General features: G+C 37.7%; 1 protein-coding gene across 1 annotated transcript in view; it reads right to left on the bottom strand.

Annotated features, from left to right (window-relative positions):
• The window catches only part of ak5 (adenylate kinase 5), a 118,490-nt gene that overhangs the window by 27,142 nt on the left and 69,400 nt on the right, over positions 1 to 21,948 (bottom strand). Inside the window, exons 7-8 of the mRNA XM_073849149.1 lie at positions 19,044 to 19,134; positions 2,196 to 2,272 (exon numbers count right to left, since the gene is read on the bottom strand). Coding sequence (XP_073705250.1) covers positions 2,196 to 2,272; positions 19,044 to 19,134 — 168 coding nt within the window. The remainder of the gene's footprint in view (positions 1 to 2,195; positions 2,273 to 19,043; positions 19,135 to 21,948) is intronic.

Here is a 21,948-nt window from a genome sequence, read left to right as displayed (position 1 = left end):
AAAAAAAAAAAAAAAAAATATTAAGCAGCACAACTGTTTTCAATATTGACAATAAATCTGCATATTAGAATGATTTCAGAAGGATCATTTGACACTGAAGACTGGAATAATGATGCTGAAAATTTTGCTTTGTATCACAGGAATAAATTACACATAGAAAACTATTATTTTAAATTGAAATAATATTTCACAATATTACACTTTTTTCTGTATTTTTGATCACATAAATGCAGCCTTGATGAGCATAAGAAACGTCTTGAAAAACCATTAAAAATCATAGTGATTCCAAACTTTTGGGCGGCAGTGTATATTTTATATAATTCCTGGAGGGCTGCAGCTCTGCAGAGTTTAGCTCCAACCAGGTCCAACTCACACCTGCTTGGAAGTTTCTAGTAATCCTGAAGACCTTGATTAGCTGTGTTTGATTAGGGTTGGAGCTAAACTGTGCAGAGCTGTGGCCCTCCAGGAATTGAGTTTGAGACCTCTGGTCTAGATCTTCATATGTAACTCTAAAGTGATGAAATTAGCTTACCAATAAGTAAATATCACTGCAGTTTCCAACAGAAATGAACACTAGAGGCGATAAAACAGTGAGCACTTATGACACAGTTATGATTACAGCTCCATATGTTTTGCTTTGCAGTTGTAACAAGCTTGCTCGCTAGCTCAGCCGGCATTGAATTGGACTTAGGATGCAGAATCCTTGGGTACAATTCCTGTCAAAAACATGACTCACGTTGAAAGAGCTAAAAGATGAGAGATCAAAAATCAAGCTAAAACAGCATGTTTGCGATTGCGTTTTTACATCACAGTCGCTTTCGTTCATACTATCCAGAAGGTTTTGGTGTAGTGCAGATAGCATTAGAGTTACAGCGCCACTCAACGGACATTTCAAGTCAGAACTGTGGAGACACGTACAAAACCAACATCACATAAAATGTACAATATGTACATTCCTGTATCTGTTCCGGGGAAAAAAGTGAACATGCTTTTAGTGCCACTCAGTGGACATTTCACATCGAATATATCATGAAACGTACACGGTGGTACATATTTCGAGTCTTGTGAAAAAATTCACAAAGGTATGCTTTCATCACGAGACCAGGTTGGTATTTATATAAACAGGTTTTAGTTAACTATAATAACCATCTTATAATAACTATAGTTAACTATAATAACCCTTATAATAAGTCTATTAGGTATACAGTATGTGTTACATCATAAGATCAAAGAACTTGTATGTATAGAGCTCTGTATGGGATATAATGCAATACTGAAATAACCTCTCTTTACAAGCTTTTTTCAGAGACAGTACATCTGAGTGGGGATTACATAAAATTCCACTCTATAGCACATTCTTCCTGACCTTGAGAAAAGAAATGGTCTGAAACAACCCCTAAATACACACATCATGTTATAGAGCCGTCTCATTTTATCTGTATCATAGAAACTCAATGAAACACTGATTACATTTCCATATTGAAGGTCAGCGACTGTGTACCAGTTACTAATGGAATAATTAGTTTCTGCTATTGAAATACCCAACAAATATACAGGCCATTCTACTTGTCTTTAAAAGACTGTTCCGAAAATAGTTCAAATAGCATACTAATGAAAGTCAAGGACTTTGGCTTAAGCTTCATCCAGACAGAAGCTAATGCAGGACATAGAGTCACTAATAATGACCATCCGCTAATGCAGGACTGTCACTCAGCAAGCATTTCCATTAAATACAGCATCTCGCACTCACTCAGTCTGCCTATAATAGCCTTTCAGCAGTTGCATCTGAGCCTAATCTGAGATTCCAATAACTTCATAATGAAATAAAAGGGACGAGACAGATGGGACATTTTCTGACATGCTAATGATGCTCTAAATGCTATTGTGATTTCACAATAACAGCCGCATCAGATACCATTAAACCATTGTGTTTTACTAGATTAAGAATGTGTAGTATGTGTACAGTGTGTTACTTGCCATTTATTTGTAATTATGTAATTTCTGAGTAAAAACTGTAAATCCTATACTGAAAACAGCATAAAAACTATTTTGAGTCAGAAATGGAAATTTTTTGTAAAATGTACTTTGATAACCTTCAAAAATGCATGAAAAGTCATGTACACCCTTTTTAAAGTGCAGCCAACAAAGAAAACCAAAGGGAAAAGAAGAGAAAATGAAAACAGACATATCCATACCTGTTCGTCAAATTTGGTGGGAACATCTGCCAGGCTGCTGCTGTCTGCTAGCAGACTGAGGTCAAGCTCACTGGGTCCTACAGAGAAAGCAAAAGATACAATCAAGCTGTAAGAAAAGATGCTGAAAAAGCATATATTGAGGTCTGTGATTCAAGGAGGAAAATACAGCAATTACAGCAAAGCCTTGTGTGAAAATAAAGCCACTCTTGTTCCTCCGAACTACTGTCCGTCATTGAAATGAAGTGCTGTTGTACACTGACGGTTCTTTATTGTTCTGTACCAGTAATTGCACAAGGAACCCTGGAGTCTTTTCAGTAGCGTAGGCAACAATTACAAAGCTTTTTTGTGTCACAAAGGTTTCCCATGTGTTCATTAGTCATTCAACTGTGGCTCGAGTAGATGTTTCACAAGAGCAAAGGAATAGATATTGAAACTGCTATTGAACTGGCTGCTGTCTACACAGTTGCTTAGATGTTTTTAAAGTCGAGAAGGTCATACTAGCAATAATTCCCTTGACCTGATGTTTTCATTTTGTTAATGGGCAAGCCTTTTTGCAGCCATACTTAGTAAGGAAAATCCTAGCATAGAAAATCACACTGAAACTGATGTAGCTTTACATCACAGTATTTGGACACTTTAGGCTGGCCATACACATTAAGGGTTCAAGGCTGATTTTAAGTCTGATTTGCACTCTTGAATGATCAGTAATGGGATGTTAGGCTTGTCGCAGATGATTTTTTGTCCAAAAAATCCTCTGTTGGGTGCTGTCCGTCAGACTTTTGGACCTGTTTTGCCCCCATTGTTCTTCCTGTTTTGGTCTTGTTCCTGTCCTAGTTTAGTTTAATTAATCCCATGCACCTGTGTTTCTTAATTATCCTGTGTACTTAAGTTCCTGTTTGGTCCCTTGTCCTTTGTAAGCTCTACTTGTGGTTTACCTGTGATTATTGAATTAAAGACTGTTTACATTTACTCCGCATCTCCTGTGTGCTGCCTACAGCAAAGTGTGACAGAAGACCCGACCAACTATAGTTACCTCTGTGTCTACCTTCCGTTTTTATTTCTCGTGTTTTTTCCTAGTGTTTTTTGTTTCCGTAATGTTTCCCCATGGATCCCCTAGCTGCAGGTTTCACCTCCTTTGCCCGCAAAGACCTATCCCTGTTGGAGTATACGGCTGAGTTTTAACGGCATTCAACAATGCTGCGCTGAACTCAATGTTCTGGATCGGACCGGAGCGAATTACTACCGCCCAGTCGACCTCTCAGACCCCACTGGACTAAGCTGGAGGGAAGCTATCATCCGGTGTCTAGAGAGTGTGTCTAACTCCAATCCGGGACACAGCCAGACTCAGCGCCCAGCCGACCATCTCCCCGCTGAACAGAGCGCATGCCCGAGCCTATCGCCGCATGGAGCGACAGAGCCACAGATCACCACGGAGCCAGACTTGCATATGAAGTCAGTCCAGGTTTGTAAGCCGGCAACAGCGTCCGCCAAAGGGGAGAATGCCATGGCCAGTGAAATGGCGAAGTCGAGCTCTGCCCACTGCAACATGGCTGAGGATGAGCTGTTTATGGACCTCAGTATAAGGACTTTGGAGGAAGATCTTATAGACTGGAACTCTAAACTGCCCCCTCTCCTCCCTCCCTATTTGGAACCCTCCGTCACCCCTGTTTCCATGTCCAGCCCAGAGGAGGCTCCCGCTCCTGAGTCCAGCCCAGAGAGTGCTCCTGTTTTCCTGCCCAGCCCGGAGGAAGACTGTGTCCCCAAGGGCAGTCCCGAGAGCCCGGAGGCTTACAAATGCCCGCCCTCTCCTGCCTCCTCCTCCGCTGTCATTTGGCAGCCCCTCAGCCCTCCATCTGTGCGGTGGGCTCGCTGCAGCTCTTTCAGCCTCCATCGGCTTTACAGCTGGAAGATCCCTTGTCTCCGCCTCCAGCTTCAGAGTCCAGGACGCCGCCTCGGCCCGTTGACCCAGCGGCTCCACTAGCTCCCTCCTCTCTGCCATGGCCCGGCACTCCACTGACTCCATCGGGCTCCCTTGTCCCTCTGGCTCCGGCTTGGTCTGGTGTCAACCATCCTGCACCTCGTTCCTTTTCCCTTCGTCCCTCAGGCTCTGTCAGGCTCCTCCATCCCTTCAGCTCCACCTTGGTCCTCTGTCGCTCCACCGCGGCCTCCTGGATTCACACCTCTGTGTTGGTCACTCGCTCCATCGGCTCCACCTTGGTCCTCTGGATCCTCTTCGTCACCCTTGCTCATCGGCTCTCCATCTCCGCCTCAGGCCCCTCCACCACCTGCTCCAGCGCCGTTGGTTGGCCCCTGGAGTTGTCAACCTTTCCTCCTCCATGGCTCCACCCTGGTTCCTCCTGTCTCCTCCTTACATCATCTCCCAACACACATTAATGTTCAAACAACATGTAAAAGTTAGTTTTGCATCCGATTGAAATGAGAAGTCCAATTTGCCAATCTTTTGGCATATAAAAGGTCTTTTATCAAAACATCCTGTAAGTTTCATCGCTTCATTAAAACGTCCTCATTATAAATGCATATATACACGCTTGAGTCTGTTGTCAACAGGACAAATACAGTGAAAGAACGTTTGCTAAAACAGGTAATTTTAGACATAGGGTCAAAATGAGGGTTAAAATATATTTTTTCCACATATTTGTTTTTTTTTTTTTTGGGGGGGGGGGGGGGATTGGTATTTTAATTTGTTTCTAAAACTGATTATGCCAAAGTGTTTTCAATATTTTAGATTTTAGTTTGATATAGCTTTAACTTTTCATTACAATCTATAGGCATTTGTCCATTTTTGATTTACGTAGCACATCTGGAAAGAAATATTTATAAGGTTTTACTAAATAAACAGCAACTATCCAGAGAAAAATGAGTCTACTGCAAGAAATATTTCATAGAAATTCTGACAGGTCAGTGATTTTGACATGAAGCCTTCGTCACAGGGGTCTGGCTTCAGTCAAAGTTTCCCATGAAAGCATCTGTTGTGAGTTCTGATTCAGCTCAGCGCTGCACTACCACAGGCTGGAAGAGGCTGATGCCTTTTGACATCAGTCGCCTCTATAATAGACGCTATGCTGTAGCATCCCATGACACTTCCATTCCTTGTCCTCCAGCACTAAACCAAAAGTGACAGCATCTTCTCTTACAGAAAGAGCAGGCTCTTTCAGCCTATCCTTTTTCATACTGTTTTTCCCTCCGTCAAGCCATCCGAATGAGTCTTATGGGAAGAGCAGCTGTCTGACGTACTATTCCTCATACTATGAAGATGTGGTGGGATTATGTATTAGGGTAGAGACTTTGCACCTGAGACCACAGGAAATAATGGAACATTTCTTGCCCCATTAGGATTGTGAGTCACAGAAATCTATTTGTTGATGCAGACGTGGCGTTATTGGAGGAGCGTTTGAGGGATCGTGCGAGTGGGCGGCAGGGTCGCTCCTGTGATGCAGTACTTTTTGAACTCTGCCACTGTTAATAAATGGACATGCCTCAAGTATTTCTATAAAATGGCAACAGATTTACAGAAATATGCTCTGGTCCAGCTCAGCCAACATTATGGCAGCAATCAAACTTGATGACAAGAAAAAACATCTCAGTGAGGGGCTGGATGTTAGAGAGTGTTAACCACATAAATAATGACTATGGACAATAACATTTTGATAGAAATGTTGCTGATGTCACTTGTTATTTGTTAAATATCTATTACAAATTTAAATTACATTTTATATGCGTAGTTTCTAATTTAAATATATCTTAAAATGTAGTAATTTTATGTGATTTTGTCTGGTCAATATTTAATTTTTTTAATATTTCTGTATAGCTTTTATTAATTCAGTTTAGGTTTTAGTCATTTCTATTTCATTTGTATATTTACCCTCTAAAACCTAATTTATTGTAATTTAATTTAACTTTCAATTACTGTAAATTATTTTTAATAGTTTTAGTCTTAGTTAACAAGTTTTTTTTTTTTAGTTTTTTTTACAGAAATATTTTTTTTAGCTTTTCAAAATGTCAGTAAGAACATTTATAATGTTGCAAAATACAAACTTTCTGTTCTCTTCACACTTCATTAAGTGTCACAACTATTTTCCAGACATGGGGACTTGTGACTTGGTGACTTGGACTCGAGTCGACTCGAGTCGCTATTTTTAAGACTTGTGACTTGACTTGACAAAAAATAAAATACTTGAGACTTGACTCGGACTTGGAAGTTAAAGACTCGGGACTTGACTTGACTTGAGACACGATGACTTGAATGACTTGAGTGTTAATCACATGTTTTCAGTTTGAATATAAAATATATAAATTATTGTAAAAAAATAAAGTTGATTACCCAGCTGGAGCGCAGGCTGAGAATAGCGTTGTCATGACTGGATCACGACACTATAATCAGTCATGCCCTCTCGTACCTTACGCACACCACACCCACTTAGATCATATATCACATCAACATGTCAGCCGGAGGGGTACCGAGGGTCATCGCTTTCGGATTCAAAAATTTCGCAAGATGGAAAAAGTAGAACAGCGCTTTGCAAGACATGCCATATAAAAATTGCAGACAGCCAGTCGACAACCTCCAATTTCGTCCATCATCTGCATAGCCATTCTGCCCAGTAAGTGCTTGTCTATTTGTTAATGTTATCTGGTTAGTTGGTAGTTAGCTAATGTAATAATAGCTAAAGTAGCCATTAAAGGTTGTATCAGTGATTTCAGGCCCAAATATAAATGATCACATTCATCTAGTTTTATATATATTTTCCCCTTTGAATTAAAGGTACTTGCGCCGTGCTTTTGCAGCGTTAAGCATTGTAGCCAATCACAGACATGTCTGTTGAACGCATTGGCCAATCAGAGGAGTGCAAATGAGTCGCTGTGCTGAAGATGTGTTTTGCGCGAGCTCACCAAGTTCTACACTTTCACAAACCTGTCATTATTATTGGCAATAAACTTAAGATGCAAATAAGAGGTTCACTGCAAAATATGTGATATTCTTGATGCTGCTCTGATGCACTCCATTACGCACCGCTCTGTTTGTTGTTAGGAAGACTTAGGGGCCGTTCACATGTAGCGTCTTTTGCACGCTCAAATTCGTTATTTTAAATGTAGACGCGCGGCTTGCGCGCGCATAATGGAAGCGACGCGCACGCGGTGCGACGCGCTCGTTTTTTCCAGGCTCGTCCGCGCCGCATCGAGATAAAAACATCTCAACTTTTCAGAATGCAGCAAGCGCACTGCAGCTTGGAGCTAGAGCGCAGCTGATGGTTGCTTAGAAACGGCAGACGCTTCCGGAGAGCAAGCGCCCGAGCGCTTTGTTGACAAGGAAGAAAGCGGCGCGCCTAGCGTTTTCCACGCGTTTTTAGGCGCGACATGTGAATGGCCCCTAAAAGTTCAGCGGTCTATCATCATTGACAAAATTATTAAAGAGGTGAACGAATGCCTGGTAAAATGTAGTTAGATAAACATTTAACATTTTTTATTATTTATTACATTTTGCCTTTTTGAATTGAAAATATGCTATAATGTCCTTTATTCATTAAGAGACAATGCATGCATAATTAAAAATTAAATATTATTTGCAAATAGTTAAAATGATTTCACTGATACAATAAGCCTTTCTTTCTTTTTCTTAATTCATTCATTAATTTAAATAAAAATAAACAATTTTAGTTTGGGCCCCGAAAAGCCCCGAATATCCACTGACCTTAGTCTGTGTGGTCCACTGTGTGTGCGTGTGTGTGTGTGTGTGTGAGAGAGAGAGAGAGAGCGAGAGTGAGTGTGTGTGTGTGTGTGTGTGTGTGTGTGTGTGTGTGTGTGTGTACCTGGTATTCATCACGTTGTGGGGACCAAATGTCCCCACAAGGATAGGAATACCAGTAGATTTTGACCTTGTGGGGACATTTCTTAGGTCCCCATGAGGAAACAGGCTTATAAATCATGCACAATGAGTTTTTTTGAGGAAGTAAAAGTATGCACAATCTCCTGTGAGGGCTAGGTTTAGGTGTAGGGTAGGTGTAGGGCCATAGAAAATACGGTTTGTACAGTATGAATACCATTACGCCCATGGAATGTCCCCATAAAACATGTAAACCCAACATGTGTGTGTGTGTGTGTGTGTGTGTGTGTGTGTGTGGTGTGAGAGAGATGAGAGAGAGTGTGTGAGTGAGTGTGTGTGAGAGAGAGGAGAAATGTAACAAAGTTTAATATTGTACGTAAACTCTGTGTTTGAGAGAGAGAGAGAGAGAGAGAGAGAGAGAGAGAGAGAGAGAGAGAAAGAGGTGTTCAGAGGAGTCTGTTGGATTTTAAGCTGTTATTTGTTTTATGGACTCAATGTTGGAAATTTAAAACATTTCAAACACTGTTGGCAGAAGTGAAAAATAAATGATTTTATGAAGTTACAATTTTGTTTGATTCCATGATGTATTTTACTGAACATGAGTATTTACAATGCAAATCCAAATTATTGTAATTTACTCAGTTATTTTATTTATATCTTGTCTTTTCACTTTATTAAGATCAGATTCTGCAGGTAAAATTACAATAATAAGGTGACTTGACTTGGACTTGACTTGACATAGCCTGCGACTTGACTTGACTTGACTTGCCCAATTAAAAAATACTTGGGACTTACTTGAGACTTGAAGGTTAAGACTTGAGACTTACTTGAGACTTGCACATGTGTGACTTGGTCCCATCTCTGCTATTTTCAAATAATAATTAGCCTTGGTGAATATGGCGAAGACTCTCTTTTAAAAAACATATAATCTGAACTCAAACTTTTGAATGGTAGTGCATAAATGTAACCCTGGACCACAAACCCAGTCATAAGTGTACAGTTTTTTTAAATTGAGATTTCATCTGATATATCATCTGAAAGCTGAATAAGCTTCCCAGGCCGAGATACAACAATGCATATTACTAATCAAAATAACAAGTTTTGATATATTTAAAGTATGAAATTTACAAAATATCTTCATGGAACATGACCTTTATTTAATATCCCAATTATTTTTGGCAGAAAAAAAAATCTATAATGTTCACCCAATGTATTGTTGTCTATTGCTACAAATATATCTCTGTACTAATTACGACTGGTTTTGTGGTCCAGGGTCACATATGGGTAGCACTTTATTTTACAGTCCTGTTCCTCATGTACAGTTGCAATCGAAATTATTCAACCCCCTTGACATGCAAGACATTTTGTTCCAGATCATTTGTTTTTCTAAAAAACAAATCTACAAAGGCATTAGTACACTGTTAGATAAAGCATTTTAATACACATTTGAGTTATCCTGAGAACATAAATTGATAAATAATGGAAAAAAAAAATTGTCTTTAAACGTTCATGTTCAAAATTATTCAACCCCCAAAAATAAAATTTGGTGCAGAATCTTTTATTATTTAAAACCACCTATAAACGCTGTTTGAAAGTTTTTAGAAGCGTTGATCACCTCTCTACTGCAATCTTGGACCATTCCTCGGCTGAAAAAGCTTTTAGATCATGGATAATCTTTGGTTTTCACTTTGCCACTGCTTTCCTCAAATTCGACCAAATATTTTTTTTTAATGAGAATTAAATCTGGAGACTGAACAGGCAACTCAAGAACATTCTGTGACTGATCCCTGAACCAAGCATAAGTAGATTTGGATGTTTACTTTGGGATGATTGCCCTGCAGGAAAGTCCATTGATCATCATCTTCGGTCTTTGCACCAAAGGCATCACATTTCTTGGCAAAATGGCCTGATACTTCAAAGAATCTATGGTTTCCTTCATACGCTCATGTTTTCCACTTCATGCTACAGTAAAACAACCCCATAATTGGATCAGCCCACCTCCATGTTTGACCATGGAGATAGTGTTCTTCTGCTCATTAGTTTTCCCTTTTTTGCACCAGACATACCGTTCTAGTTTGGCCACATCACTCCATTAAACATTCTTCCAGAACTCCACAGGTCTATCCAAATTAATTTTAGCATATTCAAGCTGACCTTTTTGTTCTTCTTGATCAAGAATGGTATTCGCCAAGATGCCCCAACATGAAGGCCATGCCTGTCTTATGTTCATCTTCTACTCTGGAATTAAATATTTTTCCTCCTTTCGTCTGGTCATCTCGCAAGTCTTTGGCTGTACATTGCAGGTTTTTCTCAGTTGCTCTGATAGAACATTTTATGAAATAGTGCATTTTTGGTTCAACACCCTCAAAGGTTTTCTGGTACAACACACTTTAAACTAAGGAATAAGGCTTTTAATGTCTTAGAAATCTTCACGTAGCCTTAGACTTTCTAATACAATAAAACTATTTCTTCTCTATAGCTTTTGTGAAAGCTCTGTTGACTTTACCATATTTGCTACTCAACTTCAGCACATGCATGGGATAAATGTATAGATGTGTAACATCTCAAGCTGATTCAGTTTTTTTAATAGTTTATAAAGCCTTTGTGTTGTGTTGTAGGATAATTTTGTTCCCTACCACAAAAATAAATGACTTAAAATGGCAATGTTAAATAGGGGTTGAATAATTCTGACATAGCTCTGTTATTAAAAAATCCTAAAACTCAAACACATTACATTATATATTGACATTGTCACTTTTAATATGCCAGTAAACTGTTGTAGATGCATTTTTTTTATAAAGTCCTGAAACTTCAGACAAGCTTTTATTTGTAAAGTACTGCAGTCTCTGGGGGGTTGAATAATTTTGATTGCAACTGTACATACTATGTACTTATTATAGTAATTACAATAATTAGGTTAATTAACCTTGACCCCACCCCTTAACCCAACCCTACCGCACCCCATGTAGTTACCTTACATTACCAGAACTTTTTTTGGTAGGTACACAGTAAGTACACTGTAACTACATGCAAGTACACATATTGTAAAATAAAGTGCAACCCCTATATGTTTATATCCAGTCCAGTATATTACTATAAGTGAACACAATTCTGCACCAGACAGCTTACCTTATACAACAACGGCCAAATGCACACCATGACATATCTGAGGGACATTTGATTTGAAGCATTAAAATGGATTACCACTGGAGATCTTTTATTAATACCACAGTTCGATGACAATCCATAGAACAGTGGGCTTTAAAATCACTGTCCACTGACTTTAAAAAAAAAGAGGCCTCGGATCAGTCAGCATGAAATGGATAATGACACTAGAATCATTAGCAGCAGGGTTAACATGGCGGGGGGTGGAGATGTAATTAACCTCTGCTCGATTTGATCGGCAAACACCACAGACCCGGTTCATAAAGCCAACGGCTAAAGCTTGACCAAGCCTCATCAGCCTCTGATGCAATAAAATTAGAAGTTGATCTGGTTTACTACTGAATCCCGCAAGCGCGATGGCATGTAATTAACACTGCCACTGTAATTATGCACTGTCAGTGTAATGTGTTAAATATATTGCAAATTGTTGCTTTCACCAAAATGGATAGTATCCATGAAAAAAATAATAATAATAAAATAAAATGGAAAAGTTAATTTATTTCAGTAAATTGTGAAATGTATTAAATACATACAGCACACAGACTAAAGTAGTTTAAGTCTTTGGTTCTTTTAATTGTGATGATTTGACTCACATTCAACAAAAACCCACCAATTCATCTCAACAAATTAGAATACTTCATAAGATCAATAATAAAAAATAAAATAAAAATTTTAGTGAACTGTTGGTCTTCTGGAAAGTATGTTCATTTACTGTATATGTACTCAATATTTGGTAAGGGGCTCCTTTTGCTTTAATTACTGCCTCGGTGTGGCATGGAGGTGATCAGTCTGTGGCACTGCTGAGGTGGTATGGAAGCCCAGTTTTCTTTGACAGTGGCCTTCAGCTCATCTGCATTTTTTGGTCTCTTGTTTCTCATTTTCCTCTTGACAGTACCCCATGGATTCTCAATGGGGTTCAGGTCTGGTGAGTTTGCTGGCCAGTCAAGCACACCAACACCATTGTCATTTATCAAACTTTTGGTGCTTTTGGCAGTGTGAGCAGGTGCCAAATCCTGCTGAAAAATTAAATTAGCATCTTTAAAAAGCTGGTTAGCAGAAGGAAGCATGAAGTGCTCTAAAAGTTCTTGGTAAACGGGTGCAGTGACTTGGGTTTTCAAAAAAAAGTGGACCAACACCAGCAGATGACACTGCACCCCAAATCATCACAGACTGTGGAAACTTAAGACTGGACTTCAAGCAACTTGGGCTATGAGCTTCTCCACCCTTCCTCCAGACTCTAGGACCTTGGTTTTCAAATGAAATACAAAACTTGCTCTCATCTGAAAAGAGGACTTTGGCCCACTGGGCAACGGTCCATTTCCTCTCCTTAGCCCAGGTAATACGCCTCTGACGTTGTCTGTGGTTCAGGAGTGGCTTAACAAGAGGAATACGACAACTGTAGCCAAATTCCTTGACAAGTCTGTGTGTGGTGGCTCTTGATGCCTTGACCCCAGCCTCAGTCCATTCCTTGTGAAGTTCACCCAAATTGCTGCAGTTCTCTCGGTTGGTTGTGCATCTTTTTCTTCCACACTTTTTCCTTCCACTCAACTTTCTGTTAACATGCTTGGATACAGCACTCTGTGAACAGCCAGCTTCTTTGGCAATGAATGTTTGTGGCTTACCCTCCTTGTGAAGGGTGTCAATAATTGTCTTCTGGACAACTGTCAGATCAGCAGTCTTTCCCATGATTGTGTAGCCTAGTGAACCAAACTGAGAGATGATTTTGAAGGCTCAGGAAACCTTTGCAGGTGTTTTGAGTTGATTAGCTGATTGGCATGTCACCATATTCTAATTTGTTGAGATTTGTCAAATGTTTTTGTTAAATGTGAGCCAAATCATTACAATTAAAAGAACCAAAGACTTAAACTACTTCAGTCTGTGTGCACTGAATTTATTTAATACACAAGTTTCACAATTTGAGTTGCATTACTGAAATAAATGAACTTTTCCACGACATTCTAATTTATTGAGATGAACCTGTACACTACACACATAAGCTGATAGAACAGAAAATCTCCCAGAAGGTGGTAGGACAGGTCGGATCATAACTGGTTAAATGGTGTTCAGGCGCTGCTATCTCTGGCTGCGCTGTCAGACGCTCTGACTCAGGTTTGACAAGCTTTGCATGTGTTTGATCAGCTGGGTTGTGTAAGCAGTGAACTTTTAAGTAGAAAGTATACCAATCTGATCAAATTTGATTGGGCCGATCACACATTACAGGTTTTCGCATCCCATCTGTGCAATTATTTTTTTTAATGTTGTCCTATTTACACATGCAGTCTGTTGTTTTTCAGCATCTCACATCATAAGTGGCATATTTTTAAAATGCAATGTCAATATAAAAGTAGTTCAGCTTTGAAAAGTGTCTTGAGACAACATTTAGTTGTGCTTAACTACCAAAAAACTTTCATACATGTCTCAAATCAAGTCATTCTATCAAAAAGAAGCAACTATTGTTAACACTTTATCACTCATGAAACAATGACCTAAAAGCACTAACAATAGGAAGCACTACGCAATGTTTTCATTGGTAAAATTTCTTTACAAAACAAGCATGAAAGCTTTCTACTTTTAGAATTACTGCTTTATGTCACATGGTCCGTGTTTACATTTCAGTGCAAAATTGTTCCTAAGTTTTCTACTTTTTTAAAGATGGTAATGAATTTGAAAGGCTGTGCATCTACATTGCTGTAGAAATGTAGCAAATTGCTGTCTTGTTTAGTTTTGTATTATGTTTCTTTTTTTGTATTAGGTTTTGAATTTAACTTGAACAGTTTTGAAAAAAGTTATGTAAGCATGTGCAAATTGGCCTGTAGGTTTTGGTGGTGGTTGTGTCAAAGTGAGAAAAGAATGTAGTCACTGAATGTAATTTGTGCCAAAGCAATGAAAAATGATCCACAGTTTCACCCACATAGACTGCTGTTGTGCTCACTGTGTGAAGAGTTTTGAAATAGTGGCCTACGTATTGAGCAATGGCTTGTAGCTACTGTGAAAAAAGGTGATACTGTATGTTAAATTGATAGTTCTAAAATGAATCTCTGTCTTAACTGTTCAATCTCAAATCTGAAACCATGGAAAGCTTCTTAAAAATGGTCTCTAATTTGACATTTTCATTCAATATTAATGCAAAAAATAAAATAAAATGTATCTACGGTAAGTGTGCCCATTGGGCCCAATTTAATAATCATTTATAATGTGTGTTTACAACTTGTTAATAAATTAAAAATTCATTATTTTCTATGTCATTCAAAGTGCAGTGAAGATCAAAATTAGAGAACAACCTATAATTTCTTAAATTTTAAGGTCACTGCTTATTATCAGTCTAATTTGAAGTTATTCTAACAGGGGTAGAAGGACATATTTCATAAACTGATTGCATTCTAAAGCACAGTATAAAAAACCTAAATGAGATATTTGAAAAAGAACTCTGCTCAAAATTAGAGAACACTTACAGAAACCTTCAAGTTATTGGTGTTAAACTGGCACCTGGTGCTATTTTCCTTGATTAATTGACAAACCCTATTTAACTGGCAGCCTTCCTCCAATTTTGAGATTGAAAGATGGCGGGCCGCTCTAAGGTTACTGAAACCCAGCAACAGGAGGTTGTCCATATGTCCAGAAGGCCAAAGAGATGACCCTTTCATCCACTGCAAGAGAATCTGGTCGTCACAAATCTGATTTCTCAAATACTCCAGGTTTACAATGACACCAGTTCTTCAAGTTCCCCAAAAGGCTGGTCATCCATGTAAGTCAAATGCACGAGAGGACAGGATAATGCATAGACTCTCAATGGGCAATTTCATTTATAAAAATGACCCTGTTCAAAAGTTTACACCCCCTTGATTCCTAATACTGTGCTCTCACCTGAATGATCCACAGCTAACCTTAACTGTATATGAATTCAAATGGACTGTGTTATCTAAGCTCCACTAGATACAGTACAATGACACCAATTCTTCAAGTTCCCCAAAAGGCTGGTCATCCATGTAAGTCAAGTGCACGAGAGGACAGGATAAAGCATAGACTCTCGATGGGCAATCGGTTCAACACTGCAGCTGGAATTGCTTGCTAGTTCAGCGCTAAACAGGGTAAGAAGTCTGTCAAAATATGTTTAAGAGAAGTCGGACTGAAAGTGCACTCTGCAGTGACCAAGGCTCTCAGCAGAAAGAATCAAAAGGCTAAGCTCATTCTTGCTGAGGAGTATGTTGTGTGGAGAGAGGAGAACTGCTCCAAAGTTCACTTTAGTGATGAGAACAAGTTTAATTGATTTGGGTCTGATCGGAAACATTTTGTTCCTTCCCTGTTAGCATCTCCTAATCAGCCTGCAATTTTCATGCAAGAAGATGCCCCCATCACACTGCAAAACTGGTAAAGCAGTTCCTTGAAGCTAAGAACACTGAGATAATTAAATGGCCGAGTCCTGATCTAAGCCTAATTAAAAATCTCTGGAAAATCCTTGGCGACAAAGTTACGGCTAAGAAACCCACTATAGTTACCAAACTACGGAAGAGAGTGGAAGAAGAGTGGATCAAGATCTCACCAGCGCAGTGTGAGAAACTAGTTATGCCCTGTGGCCACAGGACCTACTAATTTCTGACAGCTGTAAGTTACCCTCCAAAATTTTTGCTGTAATCTTAATGCTACAGTGGTTACTGTTCTCTAATTTTGATCTCTCTGTTTTCCACAAAATAAAGGTTTTTGTTAAAATGCCTTGGTTATTTTGTCAAACATGTTAGTAGAACAGTCACATACCTATAGCTAATATTCCTTACAATTTTGAGCGATGAAGATTAATAATATTTCATTATAAAATCAAGTATTTATAGATTTGTATGTAATTTTGATCTCCACTGTATACTTAAAAAAATCATTTAAAAATGATAAAATAATGAAAATATTTGTTTTGGTTGTATATAAGTGCATTTTATGTGCTTATAATAAAGTTGAGGTCAAAAGTTTAGAAGTTCAGAATCTGCAAAATGTTTATTATTTTACCAAAATAAAAGGAATCATACAAATTGCATGTTATTGTTTATTTAGTACTGACCTGAATAAGATAGTTCACATAAAATATGTTTACATATAGTCCACAAGAGAAAATAATAGTTTTAATTTATAAAAATGACCCTGTTTAAAAGTTTACACCCCCTTGATTCCTAATACTGTGCTCTCACCTGAATGATCCACAGCTGTGTTTTTTTTGTTTAGTGATAGTTGTTCATAAGTCCCTTGTTTGTCCTGAACAGTTAAACTGCCCGTTGTTCTTCAGAAAAATCCTTCAGGTCCCACACATTTTTTGGGTTTTCCAGCATTTGTGTGTATTTGAACAATTTTCCAACAATGACTGTATGATTTTGAGATCCATCTTTTACTCTGAGGACAACTGAGGGACTCATATGCAACTATGTGGTTATTTTTTTCTTTTGTGGACTATGTGTAAACATCTTTTATGTGAAATATCATATTCAGGTCAGTATTAAATAAACAAAAACATGCATTTTGTATAATACCTCTTCAACTGCTGTTTCCAGAGTGGAACTGCAGGGTCCTGACACTCACATGAATAAATCAGTAGCAAGTGAAGGACAAAAGTTTAATAAAACACTCACAAACTGGCTTTCCCTGATGCCCCAGCTCCATTTGGGCCAATTCATTCAAACCCTCCTTGTCCTTTGGGTGATCTCAGCCATACCAGGCAGCACCAGGGAACACGACACCTCGATGTGGCAGTCTAACGCTTCCTCAAGGTTACAGAGCCCAGAGAGACTGACGCCAGCATTAATGCCTGCACTATCACACAGACCTTTCTCATCCATGACCTTCTTATTCATTCTCTATGTCTTTCTCTGCAGTGCAACCAGAGCTTGTAAATAATCGACAGAGGAAACTGACAGAGCTACGCATAGAGACCCTCGGATGTCTACTTTCAGCTCATATGAGAAACCTTCTTGTAGTGACTTTGCAAAAACCTTTGTATGAAGATCAAATTCATGCTGGATGCTTTGGTGTCGTTTAGTGGCACAAGATCAAGAGTTCTGTGATGTGCACTTCCTGTCAAACCGAAGAAATCGTGGCATGGATGCTTGATTAAATCCACGGTCTGGAAATCTTTAATTTGTGGAAAGTCTAAATCCTTTTAACAACCTTGCTGTACAGACAATTTGAGTTTGAGCTGTGCTACTCTGAATATCAAAAGAAGGAAAAAAATACTTTAAGTAAATTATAGATTTTGATGGTCAACTTCTTAAGTTTCCCTCTTAAAGGAACACTCCACTTTTTTTGGAAATAGGCTCATTCTCCAACTCCCCCCGAGTTAATAAGTTGAGTTTTACAGTTTTGAAATCCATTCAGCCGTTCTCCTGTTCTGGCGATATCACTTTTAGCATAGCTTAGCATAGATCATTGAATCCTATGAGACCAGTAGCATCGCGTTCAAAAATGACCAACGAGTTTCGATATTTGTCCTATTTAAAACTTGACTCTTCTGTAGTTATATCGTGTATTAAGACCGGTGGAAATGCAAAGCTTCAATTTTCTAGGCTGATAAGATTAGGAACTACACTCCCATTCCGGCGTAATAGTCAAGAAAGTTTGCTGCCGTAATATGGCCGAAGCAGGAGCAGTAATACCACGCAGTACATGTGCAAATGCTAAACTAGCTGGGAACTCATTTCTGATAATACTCCGCCTGCTTCGGCCATATTACGGCAGCAAACTTCCTTGACTATTACGCCGGAATGGGAGTGTAGTTCCTAATCTTATCAGCCTAGAAACTCGCAGCTTTGCATTTCCACCGGTCTTAGTACACGATATAACTACAGAAGAGTCAAGTTTTAAATAGGACAAATATCGAAACTCGTTGGTCATTTTTGAACGCGATGCTACTGGTCTCATAGGATTCAATGATCTATGCTAAGCTATGCTAAAAGTGATATCGCCAGAACAGGAGAACGGCTGAATGGATTTCAAAACGGTAAAAAAACAAATTATTAACTCGGGGGGAGTTGGAGAATGAGCCTATTTCCAAAAAAAGTGGAGTGTTCCTTTAATCTTTGCCAAGAGCAGGAGACTAATTTTCTATTCAATCAATAACAAATTACTTCAGACAGTTTTTTCTGATTACCTCAGCTGAAGCCATGGCCGCAGTGTGAAATGGTTTGATAAACACAACTTTCTTTCATGTTTTCTATTAAAACAGAAAGTTGGGGTTGGACATTTTGGTTGAAATAGTTATTTATTTCTTTATTTAAAGATGGCTCCTCTTAAATAAAATATTACAAAATAGGTCTGCTTTAGGATTTTAGATACTATTTATATCTACCATCTCAATAAATATGCTGACACTTCGACCACTTTAAAAAAGTATTTATTATTATATAAAATCTGACATTTCCAAGGAAAAATTTGCACACACAATTTTTTTCCCATTTGCACTTTCTTTCCCAATAAATTAATAGCACTTTATTTTACAGTCCTGTTTTCTAAAGTCCTGAATTTAGTATAGTATAACTGTATAAAACATTTAAATCTAACCTTAACCCATGTTATTATATAATATATTACATTATTTTACCGTACTTGCACTTACAGTGCAGTTACATATAGTAAAGTACAACCAATACATTTAATGTTGTCTGTATGCTACAATGCCTTGTATATTGAGTAAGTAAATCCTAGCAAATGTTTTTTCCTAGTATTATACATTTCCTAGCAAAGGCTACTTGATTTACCAAAAGATATGAACTATGTAAAAGCCATAGACTTTCATTTTGATTTCATAAAATCTTCAAGAGGTCACTTAATTTCACGAGGGTCTTATAAAAGTAATGAAGCATCTTTACCTGCCACAGGTTCTTTGGTGGGGTACAGTTTGTTGTCGACGGTCATGCTGATGTCATAGAAGACTTCCTCTTCATCTCGATCTGCATCAAGCTGTAAGAACAAGAAAGCACTTGTTTCAGGCACTGAGCGTACACAGAAAAGCCCTAAATATATTTTACTGTATCAAATATTGTTCTGTTTTAATTTTAAATGTGTTTTTGATTTTACTAAGTAAAAATCAAGCTGTTTTAATCTGCAAAATGTTAATTATTTGACCAAAATAAAAGGGATCATATGAAATGCATGTTATTTTTTTATTTAGCACTAACCTAAATAAGATATTTCACATAAAAGACGTTTACATGGAGAAAATAATGATTGAATTTATAAAAGTTTACACACACTTGATTTTTAATAGTGTGTTGTTACCTGAATGATCCACAGCTGTGTTTTTTTTGTTTAGTGATAGCTGTTAACGAGTCCCTTGTTTGTCCTGAACGGTTAAACTGCCTGCTGTTCTTCAGAAAAATCCTTCAGGTCCCACAAATTCTTTGGTTTTTCAGCATTTTAGTGTATTTGAACCCTTTCCAACAATGACTGTATGATTTTGAGATCCATCTTTTCACACTGAGGACAACAGAGGGACTCTGTTCAACTATTACAGAAGGTTCAAACACTCACTGATGCTTTAAAAGGAAACACAATGCATTAAGAGCTGGGGGGTGAAAACTTTTAAAATTTTAAGATCAGGGTAAATTTAACTTTATGTACATGTGTTCTGTAGCTAAATGAAAAAATAAAATGATATTTAGGCAAAATAAGAAAAATGTTCACATCTTCATTCTGTTCAAAAGTTTACACCCCTGGCTCTTAATGCATTGTTTTTCCTTTTACAGCATCTGTGAGCGTTTTAACCTTCTGTAGTAGTTGCATATGAGTCCCTTAGTTGTCCTCAGTGTAAAAAACATACAGTCATTATTGGAAAGAGTTCAAATAAACCAAAATGCTGAAAAACCAAGAATGTGTGGGATCTAAAGGATTTTTCTGAAGAACAGCGGACAGGTTAACTGTTCAGGAAAAACAAGGGACTCACAAAAAACAAAAACAAAAAAAAAAAACAGCTATGGATCATTTAGGTAACAAAACAGTATTACGAATCAAGTGTATGTAAACTTTTGAACGGAGTAATTTTTAGAAATTCAACTATTATTTTCTCTTGTGGACTATATGTAAATGTCTTTATTGTGAAATATCTTACTTAGGTCAGTACTAGATATAAAAATAACATGCATTTTGTATGATCCCTCTTATTTTGGTCAAATAATTAACATTTTGTGATTCTGCAAGGTGTATGCAAACTTTTGACTTCAACTGTATTTAAAAAAAATACCTGCATGTAATTACATTGTAATTATTTTTTATAATTACATTACATAATTACATCCCTACCCATACCACCAAACCTGTCCCTAATTTTACCCATATCCCACCCCAGCAGAAGTGTTTTGCAATACAATATGATCACAATAAGTACATTGTATTTTTTGATGCAAGTACATAGTAGTTAAGGCCACCTAATATAAAGTGGGACCAGAATAAAAGTTGCATTTGTATTCACATGCCTATTAAGTGTTATCTGTGCTGTTATAGTCCTTCTAAATAAGCATTGCTCATACTTAATATTTCACCTATACTGAACAATCAGGAAAGGAATTCAATAAAATATCTCCATCATAAAAATGTTAATATTAAACATCTAAAAAATCTGGTTAAAGATTGCAGTCGAAAATATTCAACTAATAAATCTAAAATGTATATAAATCAATTAAAACATTTTTTTTGTGCTTTTATAACAATAGAATAAAGTCAAAAGAATGACTTTTGGTTTAGTATAATGTTTTAGGTAGCCCAACACAGACTCGTAAACAAGATCACAGACAGCAGGAGTGAATCGATTTAAGGCTTGGGCAGAAACTCATTAGTTTGGAACCATGGTGGGATTCATCAATGAAAGCAGGCTTCATCACAATCTCATTATTCCTATACCAATCACTTCCTAAACACTGCAAAAAGATAAGAACAGAACATATCCCTACACACCTCAGTACCTCATATGTACTGAAATGCAGAGAACCAAAACACCTTTATAAGACACTTCACAGGAACTTTGCCTAAGTAATGCACTGTGACACAAACAAAACTAAAGAAAAAAAAATTCTTGAGAAATGGGGAGCACAAAGCGACGACCCCCTCCAACCTGTCTGAATGTTCCCATGACAACAGACTATAACGGGCCACGCCGTAGCAGGTAGTGCGTGGGAGCGTCCCTCGAGCTTCAGAAGACTGTGTACCTGTCATATTATTATTGGATGCATAAAAAGTTGTTGATTATTAGAAATGGGTTTAATAGGATTTTTTTTTAATCTTTTCTGCCCCAAAGACTGCACGCCAAAATGTATCTGTCTAGCCAAAGTACATCTAATAATCTCTTTCTATTTTTAGTCTGAAATTTAGCGGCATTTAGTTTTTTAGCTTACAAAAGTATAGGCTGTACAATGTTACTGATTTTTAGTATATTCAAATACTATGGTATTTATCTGGTAATTCAAGATATCCTAAATAACATTTTGCCATATTACATGTTAATGTTATTGACTGGATTATATTCAATCCGATCTGATTCCGTTATTTTGGAATGATTTATAATTATTTCCAAAAATATGCTTAAGGGGAGACACTGCAGGCAAAAATAATTTTTTCATGCACCTGTCAAGTTTGAGATTTTGGGCTTTTTGGCTTTTCAGACGAGTGGAAAGAAAACATCCCAAAGACACTGTTAAGTGTTTATTTTATAGCACTTTATCTATTTATGTCAATAGATTTCAATTACAGTACATTTTTTAAAGGTTGTTTTCTCAAAATATT

Source organism: Garra rufa, chromosome 10 (genome assembly GCF_049309525.1).
Source record: "Garra rufa chromosome 10, GarRuf1.0, whole genome shotgun sequence".
Classification (NCBI taxonomy): Eukaryota; Metazoa; Chordata; class Actinopteri; order Cypriniformes; family Cyprinidae; genus Garra; species Garra rufa.
Note: the sequence above shows the minus strand (reverse complement) of the source record. Positions and strands in the feature narration are given on the sequence as shown.